General features: G+C 36.9%; 1 protein-coding gene across 1 annotated transcript in view; it reads right to left on the bottom strand.

Moving 5' to 3' along the window:
* Nucleotides 1-425: 425 nt before the first annotated feature.
* The window catches only part of FRZB (frizzled related protein), a 34,162-nt gene continuing 12,259 nt past the window's right edge, over nucleotides 426-22,328 (bottom strand). Inside the window, exons 3-6 of the mRNA XM_037523668.2 lie at nucleotides 9,867-9,932; nucleotides 5,788-5,992; nucleotides 5,086-5,149; nucleotides 426-2,182 (exon numbers count right to left, since the gene is read on the bottom strand). Coding sequence (XP_037379565.1) covers nucleotides 2,066-2,182; nucleotides 5,086-5,149; nucleotides 5,788-5,992; nucleotides 9,867-9,932 — 452 coding nt within the window. The 3' untranslated portion in view covers nucleotides 426-2,065. The remainder of the gene's footprint in view (nucleotides 2,183-5,085; nucleotides 5,150-5,787; nucleotides 5,993-9,866; nucleotides 9,933-22,328) is intronic.

The raw sequence follows: 22,328 nt of genomic DNA on the forward strand, positions 1-22,328 counted from the left end.
GAAGAGGCATGAGGAAAATGGGATGGTGCGTAAAAGCCCTACATGCCAGTCATCAGTCCTTGAAGCTCAAGTCGAAGCATAGACAGCAGGACCAGTGATTCTGAGGTGCAGTTCACCCACTGTGCCTCTTCATTTCTACCCTATGACACCCAAATTCACCCTCTATGCCACAACAGCAGCATGGAGAGGGTCTCCCTGGGGGCTTAAGGGGTTAAGTCTCAGCATTATGAAGCTATCCTCAGCCACTGCAAGCAAGAGTTTGATCCCCTGCCAGGGAGCTGACCCACATGGCTCAGCAGACCTCTCCTGTCTCCCTGCTGCTCCCCTCAGCAGCATATTTCAGTATATCTGCCTGTTCTGCTCCCCACTGTCTCTGGTGAATCCTTTCACCACCACCCTCCACACCCACACCTCTGGCCTACACCCCAGCTCTTGCATGCATACATAAAAATAAATCTTAAAATTAAAAAAAATAATAAAAAACAGCAGCATGGAGAAAATGTTATACCCAGACTAGCCATCTGGGAATAAAGACCAAAGGGCAGATGTTGGAATTATCTGAAAGCAACCCCGTGGCAGTTCCAGAGGTTATGTAGTCTTCATGAAAGCAACGGTAGAACTCTCCTTTTGGAACTGAGGAACTTGTTGGAGTTTGGGGCTCTGTCAGAAGGCAAGATGTTCTCTTACTTGCACAAGAGAATTTAGATGAATTATCATTTGCCATTTTAAGAAGCTTTTGTTCAGAAAAGATTTTCCTTCTTGCCTGGTTGTCCTTATGGAAGGAAACAGTACCAATGGGCTTCACAGCTGTTATATTTTCAGCACCATAGCTTAGAAATTTGGTTCTACTGATATCAATTACGTAAATTGAAGGCAATAAGACTTGTAGATGATTGGCACAATTATGTTTAAGAGTCAGAATAACTTCTCTCTTCTAACAACCATAATTTCTTTTATTAGACATTTTGCTGAGCATGAAACATCCCAAATCCAAATACTAAAGTGCAGGCCTGTGCCTAGGCCTGTCATTCAGTCCAGCTTGGCTGTGAGTGCACAGACACACACATGAACAAACACACACCCACATCAAAAGAAGAACCTTGCACATTTTATGCCCTGCAACTATAGCATTTTATAGAACTACATACCTTTTTAAAATAACATGCCGGTTCACATGCACACATACTTTCTTTCTCTGGTCAATGCAGCAAGTCAGATTTATTTTATTTAAAAGAAGAAAAGAGATGTACACCAAAATGGCTAATTTGAGGACGCAAATTAAACAGAACTATACTGACAATAGCAGATGTCTAGTTGTAATTCACTTCCTTAATGCTGATTAATATATTCATAATCAAATGAAATGTATTGCCAAAAGAAAAAATGCTACTGTTAACACCCCAGCAGCTACTGGTTTCAGCTGTGCTTCTCAATCAGGCAAAATGTTCTTTCCCCAACTCCTAACACTACTTTGTTTCCTGCCAATCTTGAAAATAATTCATCTTACGTGTCGTTCCCTCATAAATGCTTTCCTCATAAATGCTTGATTGCTTTGCCTGTGTGGCACTTGATTTCAAACTGCCATCCCACCTTTATACACATTTAGAGTTCCTAAGTGTGAGAATGCCCCCAAGGCAAAATGAGGCTGTAATTCGATCAGTAGAGTATATTTTACAGGGTATCTTTGTTTACCAGAACTCTCTCTGTGCATCCAATATTGCATTCCCCATCCAGACAAGCACAGAATGGTAAATTAACATGTACTCCAGCCAGAGGCCCTGATACCAATGTGTTTAATTTATCATTATTGCAAAGAATAAGTTTCCCATGATTAGCGAAATAGAATACATATGTTTTAAGGATCTGCACCCAAACCACAAAAAAGTTGGGGGACTGGGGAAAGGAAAAGAAAAGCAGAAAAGAGAAAATAGAAGTAATCAGTTACCACATGATTTTTTGTGGTAAACAATAGAATATGGCGTGCAATAGTGCAATTTTCTCTTGCTAGTCCAGCAATGCAAGTCTTAGTAGGAAATCCACTGATGTTCTTTCTGCATTTCAGGATTTAGTTGCGTGCTTGCCGGGACTGAGAATTCCTGCCAGACTTCTGACTCTGCGTGGAATCACTATGGCTAGAATCGCTTTTACTCAGTCCAAGATGACGGAGCTTCATATCCCAGCGCTGTGAAATTGAGGACAGAAAATGGTCACAGGTTCCTATCACTGAGGTCATCACGTCTATTTCTTTAGCTATTAGGCAGTGAGATTTCACAAGTATTTTACAGAAGACTCTCCCAAAAGTATAAAATCCATATCCCAGAGTGACAATGAGATTGATGTTGTATGAACACAATTCTTTGACTTTAAAAACTCAAAATTGATAAATCAGTCATGCTTTCATATCAAACTGCAGCCTTAAAATTTCTACATTAGAAATGGTGCTACAGATGTCTATTGATACCTGGGGGTTATTTCCTGAAGGAACAAACACAAGTCTGACACTTCACAAGTGATCAACAGAAAATAGAAGATTTATATAAAGAATTTGGAGAATAGACCATTTTTTTCATCTTTCTTTTTTTATGACATGTTAGAACATAGCCTTTTAAGATCTGTAGGATCTGAGCAGTGAAAAAAATGCAAATTTCTCTAAGTAATATCTACCAAAATTTTCTAAGTAATGTCTACACACAAAGCAGACAACTCATTCTAAGTTTTAATAACCACAGTGAAGTTTACTAATATTCCTATCAGCAATGTCAATAATGCTTACAAAATGTAACAAAAGGGGATTATATTACAAGTATAAAAGGTAGTGAATAAGAGAAGAACTACAGCTGTATTTCTCAAAGATCAATGAAAACAGACACAACCTGAAGGTCTTATGAAAACTTCACAATCTCATTTAGTGGGTCTGGGATGGAACCCCCAAATTTTCAAACCTAGCAAGTTTCCAGATTATGCCAATATTGCTGATCCAGGGACTACCCTTGGATAACAAGGAGCTAATGTCAGATTGCCCAAGTTCAAATTCTATCAGTTACCATGCAGTGTTTCTTGAACTCACTGTACTTCATTTTCATCATTTATTCATTGGACATAATAGAATTTGCTTATAAGAAGTTTGAAGAGATGAAAAATGTATAAAGGGCTTAGTACATAATAAATGATCATTTTCCATCACTAGATGTAATTCATTTTAGCCCATTTTATACCACAATCTTACTGTATTTCATATTAGAAAGCAGTCTGATTCTCAATTCCTCAAGCATCTTGATTTAAACAACCTGCTGTAACAGGCTTAGGTAAACAGCCATTTCCACAGCAAAATCACTAAAAGGGTTTTATTTTATTCTTGATATATCCACTGAAAGCAAAGAATCAGCTGAAAGTGGCAATAATTATTTTAAAAACAGAGAGTATTCTTTATAAGACTATTAAATTCTTAGATTGACTGAAAAGCAAAAGTAAGGATCCCAATAATTTTTAGTCAAAAGATTGTTTCTACCCTAGAGCTTTAACTGTCCATAGGCACATGAATTAAAATATTGCTTGTTTAATTCTCCCCATTAGCATGTCTAAAACCAGATTGAGTATATAAATGACTTCATAGTACTAACTCTATGAACCCCTGCAGGAAGCAATGGAAAATGTTTGCCTTACTAAGAAATAAACAAACCACATGTCCTAGGTCTTTCCATGACATTGTTTTGCTACCAAAAGAGAAGTAGCAAGCTTTGTTACATGCTTTGCAGCAGGGATGTTGAAAGTTCTTCCAACTGGTACAGGAATTTAGGACAAATTCCTGTTCTGCATTAGCACGCAGAAAACCAAATTAAAAGAACAGTTAGAGATTCCACTGCACTGAAGAAGAGCTTTTTTTTTTAATAAACACCAAACTAATCGAAGAATGATACAAATAGAGAAATGCCACAAGTATGAGCTTAAAATACATCTCAATTTGACATTTGACAAACACACCAGGGAAAAAGAGCTCAGTGATGCAAAATCATGCCCTCTACGTTTTTGTTGGCCACTTAAATTCCAATGTGTCTGCTGTGTCAAATGCCAGATGTAGAAGATAAACTGCCCAGGGGTGTTTAACTTACACTGTAAATGTTTCCCAAGCTTTCAAACTCACAGAAAGAAGAGGATGTATTATGTTTGGTACAATTCCCACTGTCCCCTCCACCAGTGCTCCACCCAACACACCCAACACACACACACACACACCCCAACACACACACACACACCTTTTTGATTCTTTGCCCCTCTGTGCATTCTGCCCTGTGTTTTTTTCTTTGAAATAGATTTTGCTTCCTATAGTAAGAAGAAATGCAGCCATATATAACAAAGTAGATCACCGTGTGATTTTTTTTTTTTTGAATAAAAATGTATCACTTCCAAAATCCAAGAGTCATTGGCTTCAAAATAAAGCCAAGGAACTACTTTGGTCACATCTCTTACCTACAGATAAATAAGGCTGTACCTTGCACATAGGATACTGCTTCTAATTGTTTGTAGCTCTCCTTTGTGTTCTACCCTTCTTTGGCTCACAGAACTACAATTTGTTCAAGGGAGTAATATGCTCGGCTGAAAAACTGCATTTCCCACCTTCTCTAGGAGCTAGTGGTGGATGCAGGATCCACTTAAAAGTAAAAATTGTTAGGGCACTTGGAAAGCTCTTTTTCATATCCCTTTTCTTTCTCCCTGGAATGCAGGTCTGAAGCTGGAGGTGGAACCTCCATAAACATAAGTATGAAAGCAACACTCTTAAAAGTGGTAGCAAAATAAACTAGGATCTAAAGGCCTAGGGTAATGTGGAGCCATGCTAGCAGGACTGGACTAACTTCTCAATACGAGAAGTTAAACAACTTTAATCTCTGATATACATACCAAGAACTCCCTCCTTACAAGAAACGGGCACTAAAGAAAATTTGGGCCTTGGAGTTTTACCTATTACACATATAGCTCAGGTTTTAATATTTGTCATGAGTTGAAGGCAGTTATTTTGTTTAAATGCTAAAAGGTTATTTTCCTACTTTTATTTTCTATATATCACTTTAATGTAAAATATAGACTCACCTTCACTTTTTTACCAAGTCGGTCCTTCCATTTCTCAGCAATAGAACCTTCCACCAACAGTAATCTGTATTTTTAAAGAACCAATCATTTTTGAAAAATTAAAATAGGTTACTGAAAATACCAAAATCACTACCAAGAATAGAACAGTAACATTTTAGAATAGTAATTCTTAACTATTAGGGAGTCATGAACCCCTTTTAAGAAACAAATGAAACCATGATTCTCTTCCCAGAAAGGCATATCCATAAATTGCACACATACACTTCTCTATTCAATATGTGAAACTGAGGGACCCAACTAACAATTCTCTGTGATCTTCTAGCAGACAGACAGATCCTAACCTAAGAATCTCAGAGCAAGAGCTGTAGAGAAATGCAATAAGAGAGGCAGGCCTCCCTGGTGGCACAAGGGATTAAGTCGCAGCACTATGAAGCAATCCGTAGCACAAGTTCAATCCCCAGCCAGGGAGCTGACCCACATGACACAGCAGACCACTCCTGTATTGCTGCTGTTCCCCCTCAACAGTGTACTTCAGTAGATCCACTTATTCTGCTCCCCACTCTATCTCTGGTGAATCCTCTCAATCCCCGCCCCTCATACCTCTGGCCTATACCCCAGTTCTTGGATGCATAAATAAAATAAATCTTCAAAAAAAAAAATAGGAAAGGCATAGAAATTATTCTGAATTTCAAAAAAGCATACCTGGAACGTTCCTCATCTTCATAGCCCATGATGATGTATTCCTCATTAACATTAAGAGGAGGACACAGGCAGCCAGAACTGGTGTAAAGGTTAACAGTGTCTCTTGGAATGTTTACCAGAGAAGCTTTTAGAATCTCCTTCACCTCGACAACCGCGGTCACATCATGGCACTTGGTCTTTACCTCCTTAACTTTAGCCCGAATGACTGTCAAAAGACAATAGAACTGATACAGTCATGTGATACAAAATAGATGTCCCATTCAGGACAGATAAGTAGGCTTCTTCCTAGTCAATTCTTAACAACTTGATGCTTTAAATGAACAAAGAGGAAAAGCCAATCAGATACTTTTGCATTAGATGGCGATAAACACAATAAACAACACAATAAAATAAAAATAAAAATAAAAATAAATTAAATTAAATTAAAATAAAATAAAATAAAATAAAATAAAATAAAAATAGAGGAACACAATAAACAACAGACCTGCCCCTTCCGTTCATGCACACAGAGACGTGTCTGAAATGCAGACTCCCCTGGATGTCATTGTGATGAAGGCAACCAGATAACCAAAGGTTGAATAAATCTGATAAAACTTTCCCCCAAAATTTCATTTTGGATGTGTTTAAATGTTTATGTACAGTTTCAATTGCTGCCAACATTTAAGTTGCATTAATTTCATAATATGTAAGTACCTAGCACTCAACTATGCCTTGTTTCCCTGTTAGCATTCTTCTATCAGATGTCTAAAAAACATTCAATTCAATTGCAAAATCAGAGTGTTTGACTCAGTTTTGTTTTTTCTGTATTTCTCTTTTTTTGGAAGAGTTAAATCCTTTAGATTCCTACTTCTGGTAAGAGTGTTTTTGTTTGTTTGTTTGTTTGTTTGTTTGTTTTAAAGAGGAATTTGAAAAGATCTAAGAAGAAGTAGACATTTTTATGTCTATCATTAAAAAGCCAATGGTTTTTCCCAAGCAACTTCAGTTCTCTAGTTCAATATTCAGGGATGTTAAGCAGAGAAAAATACAACCTATTCAAATGAACCCACTTTTTAAAAAAACCTCTTAGGCACATATCTGCAAACCACTTCCATCTGAGTCCCTTCCCATGTATTTTAGGGGTTTTAGACTACAAGGGAATGTAAAAAAGCCATCATGAAAATATAAAGTCAGTTAATAAATCTTCCCTCTCATCAATGCCCCAATGCCATACAGGAACTTAACATTCCAGCGTTACAATGGGCACTTGATAAAAATTAAGTCACTAACTCTAAAAACTTTAGAACCAAACCTCATTTTTGCTTCACAAGTATTTCAATCATCAGAAAATTTATTGTCTCATGTTTGAGCATACCAAAGCTTTCCCTGTTTGGTGAGCAAAGGAATCTCTTCCTATTAGTGTTCTCTCTATTCTGTATTTTAACAAGAGATAAGGCTGCCCTTTCTGATATGTCACTTGGATAAAACAAATGATAAATTCCGTATCCCAGCCAGAAGACATATTTCTGTGTCCTGGCTTAATGTAAAAGTGCATATAGCATCCATCAGCAATTAGAGATTAGTGAACTGTACAAACGTTCTCAAACTAATGATTTATTTACCCAGTGTGTCAGTATTTTCATTAGAAATTTTTAGACATGTACCTACTCCAAAATAAACATCTCTCTACAAGACTTACTTTATTTTTGAAATAATTTTGTTAAATTTCAAGAGCATTTACCTGAATTAATCTGAATAAAGCAGAAGTTTTGTTGCATTATTAATTACCCCCAGCCTCACTTTGTTTTTACATACAGACAGGAACACAAAGGCACATACAGACATTTAAGAAAGATAAAAACATATTTTGGGATTGAAAATAGTTTTTTTTTTTTTTTCAGTTTTTCCTTCTGTTTAAACATTTGAATGTCTGCCTTCACCATAGAATCTTTAACAAAGCACCTCATGAAAATACTTAAACTATAGGCAACCTCGTTAATTGTTTTACTATGGAAAGAAATGGTGTCCTTTGCATTAATTGTGATCTATGTACCAGTGTATGTTATAGATAGGGGTCAGCTACTTTGTCTAAGGTTGTCTTTCCATGACTTATAGCTTTTAACAAAAATAGCATCACCAACCATTCATTGTATGATGAAGGAAGTTGGATAAAGTAAAAAATGATAGGTAAAATAAATACAAACATAACTAAATTTCCTATAACTAATACATTTTATTATGTGTTTGTTTTTAGTATAACTAAAAAGTTCATATAACATTTTTCAATCTAGAAAGCTTATCTCCCAATAATTAAGCCTCCCCTTTTCCTGTGATTTTTTTTCACATCAATTTACAGAGGTATGGGTCTTCAGATAAGCAACCTGGTATTAAACTTCTTGGGAAAGAAAAACCTAACCTTTCAACTTTGGAAAGTGTGTCTATCATTGTCTGAAGTAACTAGATTTCTCTGAAGATGAGTTGTAAGCAAAATGTAAAAACATATTCAAGAAAATCGTGGGAAACTAGGTGCATTTATTTCAAAGAAATTAAACTGATAATTTTCTACTTTATATTTTTTAATATACACTATTTTCAAAGATATGAAAAATTACTCTTACAGAGTTTTACCTATTTCTCCCTTCTGGTTCCCCAAAGGAACAAAAGTGGAAATAAATCTGTACTGGGGAGGATGCCTAACTAAAACAGGAAACAATAATGGTAGCATTTCAGGCACAAATACCTGAGATCCCTCTCAGGCTGGAGGCCTCTACCTTCCCTGCTGAGTTTAGGATAAATGTCCTATAACCTCTAAAATAGGACATGTAAGCTCAATAACACAACTCATTTTAATAGCAAAGTTCCCTTTAAACATCTAATTGCTATGTTTACTCATTGACTTGACATCAAAAGTCTATTGCAGGGGCCTCCCCGGTGGCATAGCGGTTGAGCGCTGGGTTGCGAAGCTGCCCGCAGCCTCTGCAGCGCTGGTTTGATCCCCGGCTGCTCCCCAGCCACAGGAGGAGGGTCCCACATGGCGCACAGACCTCTTCTGCCGCCCGCTGCTCCCCTCAGCAGTGTACTTTGGTCCTTCTGCCTGCTCTGCTCCCGCTCTGGTGAATTCTCTCACCCTCCCGCGCTTCTGACTATACCCAGTGCTTGTATAAATAAATAAATAAATCTTTAAAAAAAAAAAAGAATTACAGAAAAAAAAAAGATTTAAAAAAAAGTCTATTGCAGAGATAGGATGAGCTTTATTGATTTATAGATACTGGGGGGGAGATAAAATTTCAATATATATAGTAAATATTAATTTGTCTCATCAACTGCAAAACTATTATTTCACCATTCTAAGTATAATAGCAATTGATATAAATATCTGTAGAATGCTAGTGCCCAAAAGTACATTATTATAACTTAGGTTCAATAATCATTGATAAAATCAGACTAGATATACATCTAACTAAGGGAGAAGCTGAGAAAATTACATGAGATGGTATATGGAAACCACCTAGTATTGCACCGCCCCAGAGACAGTGTGCCTCTTCTTTCTTCAGTTAGATTTGTCAGCTCCATTTGCATAGTAGCTCTTCAATTAATATTTTATAAGAATATCACATTTCTAGGCCAAGCTAGATAACAAAACATTTCCTTAATTGAATACTAACAATTTCCATGTTGCTTTCCAAATCTGGCAATGTTTTCCATTAGACAGACTCAAGAAATCAAATTTGACTTCTTCCTTCACTTCCCCCAGTGATGGTAAAACACAGCTGATAACTCATTCAAGGCTAAACACTCATGTTCAAATCCTCTTCAACCACTCAGAAAGGGAAGAGTCCCTCCTATCTAATTTGAAATGTATCTCTGTGCACATGATTGGATGGTTTTAAGGTGCCATCAATGCCTTGTGTGCTTCAAAATGAAGCATTTTTTTTAGGAATTTTGCACATGAGACATTTTCATTGTTGAGGCTAGGAAGCCTTTGCTCTTAGAAGTTGTCTTATTTGTTTTTAAGCCTTATTCTTAAATTGTTCTATTCATTTACACAGACACACACCCTTTAAACACAGCAGTTTATAGGTCAAGCATGAAGTTAGCCTTACCATAGTTGTAATTGTTTCGGAAATAGGTCTTCTGTGTAGCTCTAATAGGCTTACACTTGCAGCGTTCTGAAAGACAACATTTTAGCAATAAGAAAAATTTCAACATTAGCTTTTTTAAATTCACATTTTTGGAGTAAGATTAGATATGAATTTGGTGGGTAGAAGGCTCTTAGTAATGCTCCATGTCTCATTTCTTATGCTCATAAATGCCTAATCTCCAACAAGCCCCCCAAATCCTGTGAAAACACTGTCACTGCCATGCTTGAGGAGTCGTGACCCCAAAATCCTAAGAAAGATATGTTTGATGTCTATGGAGGTAGAACCAATGTCTACTGAGAGGCAATCATAACTGAAATACCCTGTGGAGCCCCACCTGCATCCATACACATTACACAAATTATACACCACTTTTCCAAAAGTAGTTTCTGGATAGAAAAGCAAACTCAATGAAATAAGCATGTGTTATTATAACCCGGTAAACTTAGGGAAACTCTTAAGAGAAGGGGCCAGAAGCCCCTTTTCTACAGGTAGAACAGCTGCCATTTAACCCATTTTTATACTCATTGGAGGAAACTATTATATATGTATGTTTTGAAATGAAAAGTTTCTTATCTTTTAAGAATCTGGTGGGTAACCAGAACACATTTTATATGTAACACAGACATGTGTAATAAAAGTTCAAATTAGAGTGAAAAGTTTGGTATATAAAATTAAGTCATTTAACATTTGGAGAGTGGGTTACTCTATCATTTATACCTGCTTAGCTAGGAAACAGATCAAATATGTACCATAATCATGGTAAATTGTCAATGTAAAAATAGAAAATATTATACAATGCCCTTAGAGAGCATTTTCAGTTATGGAAAGATTTCTTTGAAATAGCATCCCTGAGAAAGCTTCCTTACAAATTAATTCATATGTTTCTTCTATTTTGACACAGAAAAGGAACAAAGAATATATGAATCAAAGAAAGGAGGCCAACAAAAAAAAAAAAAACTGTTTAAAAGTATTTTATGTTAGCATAGGGACTGATAAAAGGAAGAAGCTTTTGTTGACAACATATTGTGTTTTCTAAAATAAATTTATCAAAATAAATGTTATCAAAATTTATCAAAATAAATTTATTTATCAAAATAATTTTTTTTTGCAGTTAACTTATAAAGTAGCAGTCCCAAGGAGGGTAGCACCCTTACTACAGCTTTCAAGTTCTAGAAATAAACATCTCTGTTGGGGATTGATGTTCTACTAAGCAGTAGCAACAAACTGTCTCTCTCATCCGTAAAAGAAGTGAAGAGTTTCTTAATGCTACACACAGCACTTTATTTGTCCTAAAGATAATTTTAGCACAATCTCTGTGGAATAAAGATTTCAATTCAATAAATTACGGGTACCATCAGTTCTGGTTGCTATTTTGAAGATGAGACCTCAAAACGAACTTTTTTCCCCCAAGATTTATTTTATTTATGCATACAAGAGCTGGGTATTGGCCAGAGGTGTGGGGGTGAGAGGATTTACCAGAGACAGAGTGGGGAACAGAACAGGCAGACCGACAGAAACACATTGCTGAGGGGATCAGCGGGCAAGTCAGGAGAGGTCTGCTGCACCATGTGGGTAGCTCCTGGTCCAGGGATCGAACTTGTGCTGCAGTGGCTGCTGACAGCTTCATAGTACTGAGACTTAACTTCTTGTATCATCAGGGAGGCCCCTAAAACTAACTTTGTTTTAGTAATACATATGTTTCCCCATTTGAAAGACAGTGGAAAATTATATACTCCTATTGTATAGCTTTTATTTTGCATCAAACGTGACACATTTTTTAAAGAGAGATTTTTTTTACTGATGTAACATTGGTTTACAACACTACATGTGATTCAGAAGTTTGGAATCTCACCTCTTTAAATGTATGTATGTCACCACACCACACCTGCCACCAATGCACCCATAGTCCTCCACCAGGTCTAACGGGCCTCTCCACATTTTTTCTCCACACTCCCCAGTCCCCCCAGTCACCTTAATTCTACAGACAGATTTCTAGGGTTTGTTATTTGGTCTGGCTTTAACTAATTGTTTGTTTTGTGTCTTTATATTCCACATATAAGTGAAACCATGTGACATTTGTTGTTCTTCTGACTTATTCATCTAGCATAATCCTCTCCAGTTCCATTCATATTGTTGGAAATGAAGAAAGCTCATCTTTTTTTTATGGTTGAGTGGTATTTCACTGTGCAAATACGCCAAATCTAAAGAGAAATTCTTGAGACTTTTTATGATGAAATAGTCTCAAACTTCCTAATAACCCTCACCCATCTAGAGATATGAACTTGTGCTCTTTGTCATTTAAAAATGAGTATCTATTAAAAATAATATATGTAGATAAGTTATCTACATAGCTACAATTCTTCAGAAATTACACTTGCTTTCATAAATTCTTAACAAAATTAAAACATCACTGAATTGAGTTTAATATGAAGTTGTTACCATATCACTTTCCTTGAAGTATACACAAATGGATTCCATAAAACTTCCCAGGCACAGATTTTTCAAAAATTATATCATAAGGTGGGGCCTCCCCTGTGGCGCACCAATTGAGCACTGGGCTGGGAAGCTGCCCGCAGCGTCTGCAGCACTGGTTCAATCCCTGGCCTCCGGGCAAGGGCCCCACAAGGTGCACAGACCTCTCCTGCCACGCCCACTGCTTCCCTCAGCAGTATATTTCATCACTCTGCCTGTTCTGTTCCCTGCTCTGGCTCTGGTGAATTCTCTCACCCTCCTGCGCTTCTGACTGTACCCAGTGCTTGTATAAATAAATTCAAAAAAAATTATATCATAAGGTAAGCAAGATATTAAGTAGTCACATGGCACTGTATATACAACTATATATATATATATATATATATATACACATACACACACAGCTAGACTATTTTTTTCAATATTATAAAGAAAAAGACTTTAGTTTTTAATTTTATTTTATATATTTTTTACATTTTTCATTTTTGTACAATGTATGCATTTTCATCTTGGTTATAGTCCCCATACAATTCTCATGCCCCCTTGTTTTGATCCTACTCCCTTCTCTCCCCTGCCCCACCCCATAGTGAGTCTCTGGTTTATAGTTGCTTGTTAATTTTGATTTTTACTTTATTATAATTAGTCTTTTTCCTGATCCCTTACTTAGGTTTTCTAAATTCCTGTTATGAGTGAGACCCTCCAGTATTTTTCTTTTTTCTTTCTGGCTTATTTTGCTGAGCATGATCCCTTCTAGCTCCATCCATGTTGCTGCAAATTGCATGAATTTATCTTTTTTGATTGCTGAGTAATATTCCATTGTGTATATGTACCACATCTTCTTGATCCAGTCATCTATTTTGGGGCATTTGGGTTGTTTCCATAGCTTACCTATTGTAGATAGTGCTACTATAAGCATATTTCTTAATAGTTAATGAGCTAAACAGTTATACCATCAACATTAAACTTTGTTCATCCTCACTGTACTTATTTCTCTTGCCGGTGCCACTCAGAGAGGTAATGCCATACTACACATGTGAAGTGCTTTCTATGCTTCAAACCCTAATTCTTAGTATAACCAAATATCTAGTTGGAGTAACTAGAAATTCATTAAAATAACAGAGTGATGGGAAGTGGAATTATTTATTCCCAAAGCTCAAATATGAAAGAACTTCCTTACATTTATTCATGCTATTTCCCAAGCCTTCATATTTAAGGGTATTGATGAAAAGTGCATCTTGGATCAATAGTTCTAGAGAGTTATCCCTCTCCTAAAATATTCGTATTCACATCTATATATAGTATATATCCCCAAAGCCCAAGGGAATTGCAAAGAATCATAAAGAAAACACTAGACATATCATTTATTACACTTTTTGGTTTGGGCCACCCTAAATTAGACAACAAGACCTCCTTTTTCTTTACAACCATAGTTCTGAGACATCCTATTGGGTTATTAGCATTACCATCATTTCCACTTTAATTCACTAACAATTTTGCTTCCCAGCTTCCCAAAGGCACAAAGTTTTTAAATTTTGTCTTCTATAGTGGCAAAACAAAATCAATTATTTATTCAACTTTGCACAAAACTGTTAAATATTGATCTTTTTTTTAATTCCTGTATTGAGAAGCAAAACCTATAAAGGAACTTCCTTAGTGCTTTTCCTAAGAGGGAAAATATTTAAAGGAGCTGACTGTGACAAAATAAGTTGAGAATTGTCAAAGAGTTCTTCCAATGAGGGAAGGTCTTATTATTAGCAATTCACTTGCCTCAAAATGTAGAATTAAATATAACACTGAATTATGGAACAGCATGCCATCCTGAACTCCACAGGCATCCATGTGCTTTCACCAGCAAGCTATCTGTGACAGATCTGCCTCAACTCTTGCACAGTTCTCTGACCCATTCTCCTAGCATCAGTGATCTCCTGCTTCACTGCTCATGAAACTGCTGTTTATTATCCTAGTACAAATATGAGTTTGCAAAAATGTCCATGCCCAGAGCCTCACAGACCTTGGTCTAAAATTCAGGGGAGATGCTTTCCATTGGACCGCAGTGACTGAATCACAAACAGCCTCATTGTTGATACAGTGAGACTGCTTATAAACATAGTTTGGATAGGAATGTGATCATACTTCTCTCTAGATTTTTTACTCATAAAAATTTCATTTACTGAAAACTGAACAGAAGTATAATAGTATTTTTAAAGGATCATATGATTTTTACAAGATTAAAGAATTTTAAGTACCTGATATGATTATGAAATTTGATTTTCATCGGACCTTTTCTATCTAAAGCAACCATATTTGAGTTCAATCTTAGGTGTGATACAACATTCTGACTAATGTTGACCTTTGTTTGAAATCAACTTCCTTTGAGTAAAGACTATAATTAGTTTTTCCAGATCCCAAAATCTGTATAGACATGTACCATCATTTTGGAATATCTACTATATAGGAGCGAACATTCCTCTGCTTTTTTCTAGGAAAAAAATCTGAGGTCTATGTGTAGGATTTACTGCCAAAAAGGTGGGATAGAGAAAATACACTCTTATCTGTGTTAAAATTTCCAGTGTAATTCTATCAAGACTGACTCTAGTCATATCAGAATTTAAACTATTTTAATTTGCACCAAGTATACTATCAGCTTTATATCCTTGCACTTGACCTTAGAGGCCCACTTGTCTTCTTCCCTCCATTTTAAGTCAGGAGTAGACCACAAATTTTAAAACATATGTAAAAAAACATTTTTTATGATTCAAAAATCTATATCCTTACCTTTAACTTCTTTGCTAGATGTGTTTTTTAAAAGATTTATTTATTTATGAATATGAGAGCTGGGGTACAGGCCAGAGATGTGGGGGGTGAGAGGATTCACCAGAGACAGAGTGGGGAACAGAACAGGCAGACTGACTGAAATACACTGCTGAGGGGAGCAGCGGGAGAGACAGGAGAGGTCTGCTGCACCACATGGGTCTGCTGCTCCATATGGGTTTCTCCCTGGCCGGCTGGGGATCGAACTCGTGCCTGCAGAGGCTGCAGATTGCTTCATAGTGCAGTGCTTAACCCCTTGACCACCAGGGAGGCCCTAGATGTATATTTTTAACTGCCTGTCCCGGGTATCTATAAGTATGTCCTTAAGTAATTATAAATATATATTAGCATCTATCACACCATGAATCTTTCTTCAATGGAAATCATCTTTTCTGTCTGGACAGTCTGGGAATTTCCATGCTTCTCTAAATATGAACTTGAAAAGGGAATGAGAACTAACACTGTTGAGTCCTTTCACTTACCTACATATCAGTTCATTCATCCTACAATTAGTTATCATGTATTTGCTATGTGCCAAGCTCTGTGCTAGGTGTGTAAGATAACTGCTGAGCAATATGGGCAATCCAGAATAGAACACAGACATTGAACAAATAATTACACACAAAATAATTTATAAGCATAGGTGATGTATACTATGAAAGTACAATGTGCAGTTAAAGCATTTAACTTGAGAACCCTAACTATTGATATTCAAAGTCCCTGAGGTATGGGTCTCCCTGGTGACATAGGGGTTAAGTCTCAGTGCTATTACAATACTCCATGGCCTGAGTTTAATTTCCTGCTAGGGAGCTAACTCAAAAATGGCGCAGCAGACCTCTCCTGCCTCACTCACTGCTTGCTCCCCTTAATGGTATACTTCAATAAATCCACCTATTCTGCCCCCCACTCTTTGGTCTCAGGTGAATCTTCTCGGCCCCCGCACCTCTGGCCTACACCTCAGTTCTTCTCAAAAAAAAAAAAAAATTTTTTTTAAAAACTCCAAAGTCCTCTGATGAAAGGATATATACATGTTTAAAAACTGAAAGATGAGTTGTAGTGTAGGCAGGAGCTACATCTTCATCTATAAGCAAACTAAAACTCCAGAAAGGAGAGTGAAAAGAAGCTTCCAGTCCTGAGGGATGTTTAACAGGGGAGTTAAAAGCTGAAAGAAGAGGGAGTTGCAAGGAAAAGAAGAATAAAGGGTCCATTGAATTCCACTGAGAAGAGGAGGATGGGACTCTGAACAAAGAAGCAAACAGGACTGTGAAAGCCAGAGAGACACTTCATTCACTAGACAGGAAGAAAAAGGAAAGAGGGGCGCTGATGTCAAGAGGTTTGTAAATCTGTTAGTGGGATGATGAGAGAGTTCCTTCTGATGGTTTTTACTTTCTCACTGAAGGAAGAAGTTAAGTCACAGCTGTGGAGGATGAGGGGTTGAGAGTCAGGCTGTGGAAGTGATCAGAGAGGAGAGAAAGTTTAAAACAGTTATTGAATGGGAAGACAAATTTTCTAGAGAAACAAGTTAGGATTGTTAGGCAATCTTGACTGTGTATTTGAATCTTTTTTTAAAGATTTATTTATTTATGCATACAAGAGCTGGGGTACAGGCCAGAAATGCGGGGGTGAGCGGATTCACCAGAGACAGAGTGGGGAACAGAACAGGCAGATTGACTGAAGTACACTGCTGGGGAGCAGCGGGCGAGTCAGGAGAGGTCTGCTGTGCCATGTGGGTTGCTCCCTGGCCAGCCAGGGATCGAACACGTGCTGCAGAGGCTGCGGATAGCTTCATAGGTTGCATCTTAACCCTTGCGCCACCAGGGAGGCCCCAATGTGTATTTGAATTTTATCTTGAACTTCAGAAGAAACCAGTCACCCCAGTTGCGTGATTTTTCACCAGTAATTAGAGTTGGGAATTTTCCAGAAAAAAAAGGAAGGCAGGGGAATGGAAGGCATTGTCAAAGGGATGATTCTCCCAATAGAGGATGAAATATCAGGTAGTTAAGAGGTTAGAGCTGAACATATGAAAAGTGGTGATGAATCAGTAGTCTCCATGAAGTAAAAGTTTTAGCAGTGATGGTATTTGAACAGATCTGCTGGAATGAAAAAAATGTGGTACGCAAAAATTAGAAAGTTCGTAATTAAGATAAGAGAGCTGACCCACTGCTAGATGACAAAGTCCAGAAAGTGCCCAATCAAGTAGATGGCTGGCGTAGAATAACAAACAGTGCCGTGAAGTAAAGCAGTGATGCAGCAGATGGATGATCTACTTCATAATCAATGTCATCAAATTGGCAATAGAGATGAATGCTGGTGTAGAACTTATTCAGGTAGCCCTGAATGGAGGGTAGCCAATATATCAATTGGTCAGTTCTGCAGAGATGGCAAAACATGCCCAGATTCCACCGTTAGAACCACTTTCCATCTGTACAAAATTGCAAGTTATGAAACAGACCTTAATGAAAATCTAGAGGATTTTATTATTCCTGCGCCACATGCACCAGAGAATCCTAATGTCCTGATCTCGATGAGGGAAATTTTATAGAACAATAGTGCATTATCTGTAGAATCAGAAACAACGTAGATTTGTTCTAAGTAGACATATAATGCTAGGTAGATCGATACTAATGTGGCAAAGTCCAGAAAACTTCATGGTTTAAAGGGTGGACTTTTATCATCAGATATAGCTGGGTTTGAGTCTAGGATCCATGTCTTACTATTTATGTATATATATAGAGTTACTGGAAGAATTAAATGAGATAGTACACTTAAAATACTTGTCCTTGTGCGGGCACATCATGTCCTGTGAATGTCAGCTGTAACTATGCTTAAGATTTGCTGCTCATCCTGATCCATCATTTAGAAAGACACTATGATGAGGAACAGAAGCAATATTTTTCTAAGGCCCCTCACCACCTACAGAACTGTGGTGCCTACCAAAACTAGGTAAAGCGGATTTTTTCAGTAATACCTGTTTCTGCTATTTAGATTCAGGTACGCCAAGATACTTTCCGTCATAATGTAGGAGTCCATTTGAATTATTATGGGCACATCAAAAATTTGAAGAATCTAACTTAACAAGCTAAAAAGACCCTATGTGTGGCCATACTACTGAATATTAGTGCTGGGGATTATGCCCCAAGGTTAAGGGCACATGAGTTTGAATATCAGTTCATCCCTATTTCTAAACTAACACTGTCTGCCTCATTAAGAATTTAAGGGCTAGGGCCTCCCCTGGTGGCACAGCGGTTGAGCGCTGGGCTGCGAATCTGCCCACAACCTCTGCAGCGCCATTTAGATCACCGCCACCGGAGAGGTTTCCCACATGGTGCGCAGACCTCTCCTGCCATGCCTGCTGCTCCCCTCAGCAGTGTATTTCGTCAGTCTGCCTGTTCTGTTCCCCACTGTGGCTCTGGTGGATTCTCTCATCCTCCCGCACTTCTGACTGTACCCAGTGCTTGTATAAATAAATCTTTAAAAAAAAAAAGATTTAAGGGCTAATTCATATAAAGAATTCATCATAGAGCCTAAAACTTAGTAATCACTCACTGAATGTTAGCTAGTAATAGTAATATATAAAGAAAAAAGATGTGAATATATTTTATGCAAAATCAAGTTTATGAAGAAGGTATAACTAACACAAAAGCATCTCTAAATTTGAAGATAAAAATTTGTCAATTTTTTTCCTAAATATAGACTTAACTTAAATGTGTTATACTTGGGCAGGAACGATATCAAAAAGTGTAGAATGTAGAAATCATATTGGTATTATATTTACACAAGGGTGGACCATTCCACAATAAAAAGAATGAAATATGCAGAACTAAATGGATAAATCCCAAAAAAACATTGTTTAAGAGCTTAAGAAGCCAGACACAAAAGAGCATGCAGTGAATGATCCCATTTACATAAAGCTAAAGAACAAGGCATCACACTATGGTGATAGAAAATCAAGCATGTGTTTGCCTCTAGGTGTGGTGGGTGATTGGTCACAAGGGAGCTTTCAAGGGTGACAGAAATGTTCTTTATCTTGATCTGTGTGATAGCTACAGGGATGTATACATTTATCAAACTCCAATACAACATGTACTTCAGATTTGTATGTTTTACTATAAATTATACCTCGATAAAGGCCATTAACATCAAAATTCATGACATTTTTGTTTTTTCCTAAATTGGACTTTGTCATGACTTAGTAGCTGTTCATTATGTTTGAAATATTTATTGCCTAAGCATCACATGGGGCAAAGAAAATTATATTTTTTATTTTGGATTAGAATAGTACGTGGAAAATGCAGTGAAGATGATTGGTGAACCGAGGTAATATAATAAGGCTTTAAAAGTAAAAATAACATTTGCTCAATTTAGCTGGAAAAATAAACCTCAAATATTGTAAGAAAGGTCTCAATTCACAGTAATTTGCACTTTGTAAAAGGGAATTGCTTAAGATTGAAGGGACTAACACTGCATTAATAAGAAAAGGAAATTCAGTTTATTCCTTTAGGATTTATGTCTTTGGAAATTTTTAAATAAACTGCCTTTCACAAGGTTTCCCGATCCAAGAGTCATTCTGGACCTATAAAATACAGTCCGAGCACGTTGCCCATTTTCTCTTTCACTTCACTTCTCAAGTGCTATGTTTTATGATGATTTGTGCTTGACGAAAACTTAAAGAGGTCGATTAACAAAATAACAAAGTGTGCTTCATGATCTTCCAGAATATCTACTCAATGCCAATGCCAAGCACATAGAAAAGAGGTGGAAGAGAAGGGAAATGCCCTCAGCTCCTCACTCTTTTATTCAGGTCCTCGACACATAGTATGCATGGTGGAAGGAGGGGGATCCAAATTTTGAATGGGCAGTGTGGTGGATGGATGAGTAAACTAGACTATGAAGTTTCAATACTGGGGAGCTGGACAAATTCTGAACAAATTCTGGGAAAACGGTTCCACACATACTGAAAACCAAAGTTGCAATGAGGAAATTTTTAGTGAAAAGAGAACTTTAATTATGAAACATGCTATTCAGGTGTAAGTGCTTACTGAGAAGAAATGTGGGACTTCTGAGAGAGTGACCAGAATACTCACAGGAATGATAACTAAGCCTGAGTAGCAAAGAAGGGCAAAGGCCAAGCACAGAACCTTCAGGAACGCCCATAAGTGGACACAGGAGAGGAAAAGGACAATTGAGTAAAAGCTCTGGGAGGAGAAAGCTGAGGAATGACATTTGGTCAACAGTGTCAATGACTATAAAGTAATGAGAAAGCATAATTTGTAGACTTTTATAATTATAAAAGTCCTTTCTTTAATTTATCAATTTTTCCTAATAAAAGGTAGACACCCCACTACAATCAATAATTAATTGCATCAAAGAAAAAAAACTGGGTTTCTTCCCCAAATTAATAGGAAGTCAAAGAAGAGGAAAGAAGTTTGGAAAGGAAAGAGCATAGGTGTGCATTAGACATCGGCCATTCAGTGACGGACAGGCAACCAGGAATCTCCAGGTATCAGCGGCCACCAGTCAGCGGCCCAGAGGAGGTATGTGAAGCACATTTGGAAAAGACATTAGTGAAGACTATGGGAGAACATCCAACTTACACCAGAGAGTACTAGTATTTAATTTGAAAATATTATCAGAGCAAAACTCTGAGTCATTACAATATCATTTTATACTAGGGAGCAGACCCAGAGAAGTAATTTGATCATGTGCATATAATTGATTAGTGTCAAAATTTACCAATTTTATCACCTCTTTAGAGAAATTTGTGTTTTTCAAATACATAAATTGGTAGCCATCACAAAAAAAGAAAAGTGTATTTTTTCAGAATTGCTTTAATAAAAACATAACTTCATTGCATCATTTGAATAACTGATTTAATTTTCTATGTTGATTTGACAGTGCAAATGATTAACTGGAACTGAATATATTTTTCTCCATATTGTAAGTTACGGAAACTAGAGCGCATCTACTCCCTTTTATGACAGGGAGCTTATAACAGAGAAGCATACTCACAAATGGGAAGCTACTCAGACATAGTCATTATCCCCTCAGAAAGAAAAAATCGCTGGGCTTTGAGGCAAAGGATAAATTAGCTGTGTGAAAGAATTTCTTCTCCAAATTCCAGACAGAAACAACTTGACACTTTGAAAGAGAAGTTATGTGAGTTACAATGTTTTTGTGTCTTCATTTCCTGTCTTATCATAATCAACCTCAGCTGTTTGTTACATGACTCCAAGGTATAAAATTTTGAGTGTGAACAAATTACCATTTTTCAATAGACATGAATACATCACTGTGTTTTTTCACAAGCAGAATGAACTTGGATTTTCCCGTTTGTTAGTTTGTTTTCATCACTCCCATTATACCAGGGAACAGGAAGACATTTATAAGAGAGGAACAGTAAACACTGAAGCCGGGAACACTGCACTCATTCTAAGCAGTTGTACATGTTGAACTATTTTTATATATTATTTATAGTGTTGTTGATGTCTTCTCTCTCACACACCTTGAAGTGCTATATTATCCTAACCATGACTTCTGAACAAATTGATAGCACATGTGTGTGCTTGGCCAGAAATTCTGACTCACCAACTTTACTATTATAACTATTATACACATGAGATTTTTTGGTTTGGACCAAACATAAGGAGTGATCCTTAAAATAGTACCATTACTAAGGTCCACTGACTTAATGGTACTATAATAGCATTGTCAATTACATTAGGAAAGTGACAAAATAATTTTAAATAAATCATTTTAATTTGTTTGTTTTTAAAAAGATAAATATTTGCTGGGTTGCCTTTGGCAGACATGGCCTCAGGTTAAATACTGGTCACCCTGGTAAGAGTCTATGAAAATCAATGGTGAAAACTGTTCCAATCTAATGAAATGGATGTTTCAGACTTATTTACAACTTAGTAAAGTACAGTTGACCCCACCCCCTCAGCTGTGGTTTTGCTTTTCTGGGTTTTAGATGCTGACAGTGGATCATGGTGCAAAGCATTATGTACAATAAAATATTATAAGAGCACAGTCACATAACTTTTACTACAATATGTTGTTATAATTGCTCTATTTTGTTGTTAGGTATTGTTGCTAATCTCTTACTGTACCTTATTTAGAAATTTTATCATAACTATGTAT

Source organism: Talpa occidentalis, unplaced genomic scaffold (assembly GCF_014898055.3).
Source record: "Talpa occidentalis isolate TD23 unplaced genomic scaffold, MPIMG_talOcc4v2.1 talOcc4.3, whole genome shotgun sequence".
NCBI lineage: Eukaryota > Metazoa > Chordata > Mammalia > Eulipotyphla > Talpidae > Talpa > Talpa occidentalis.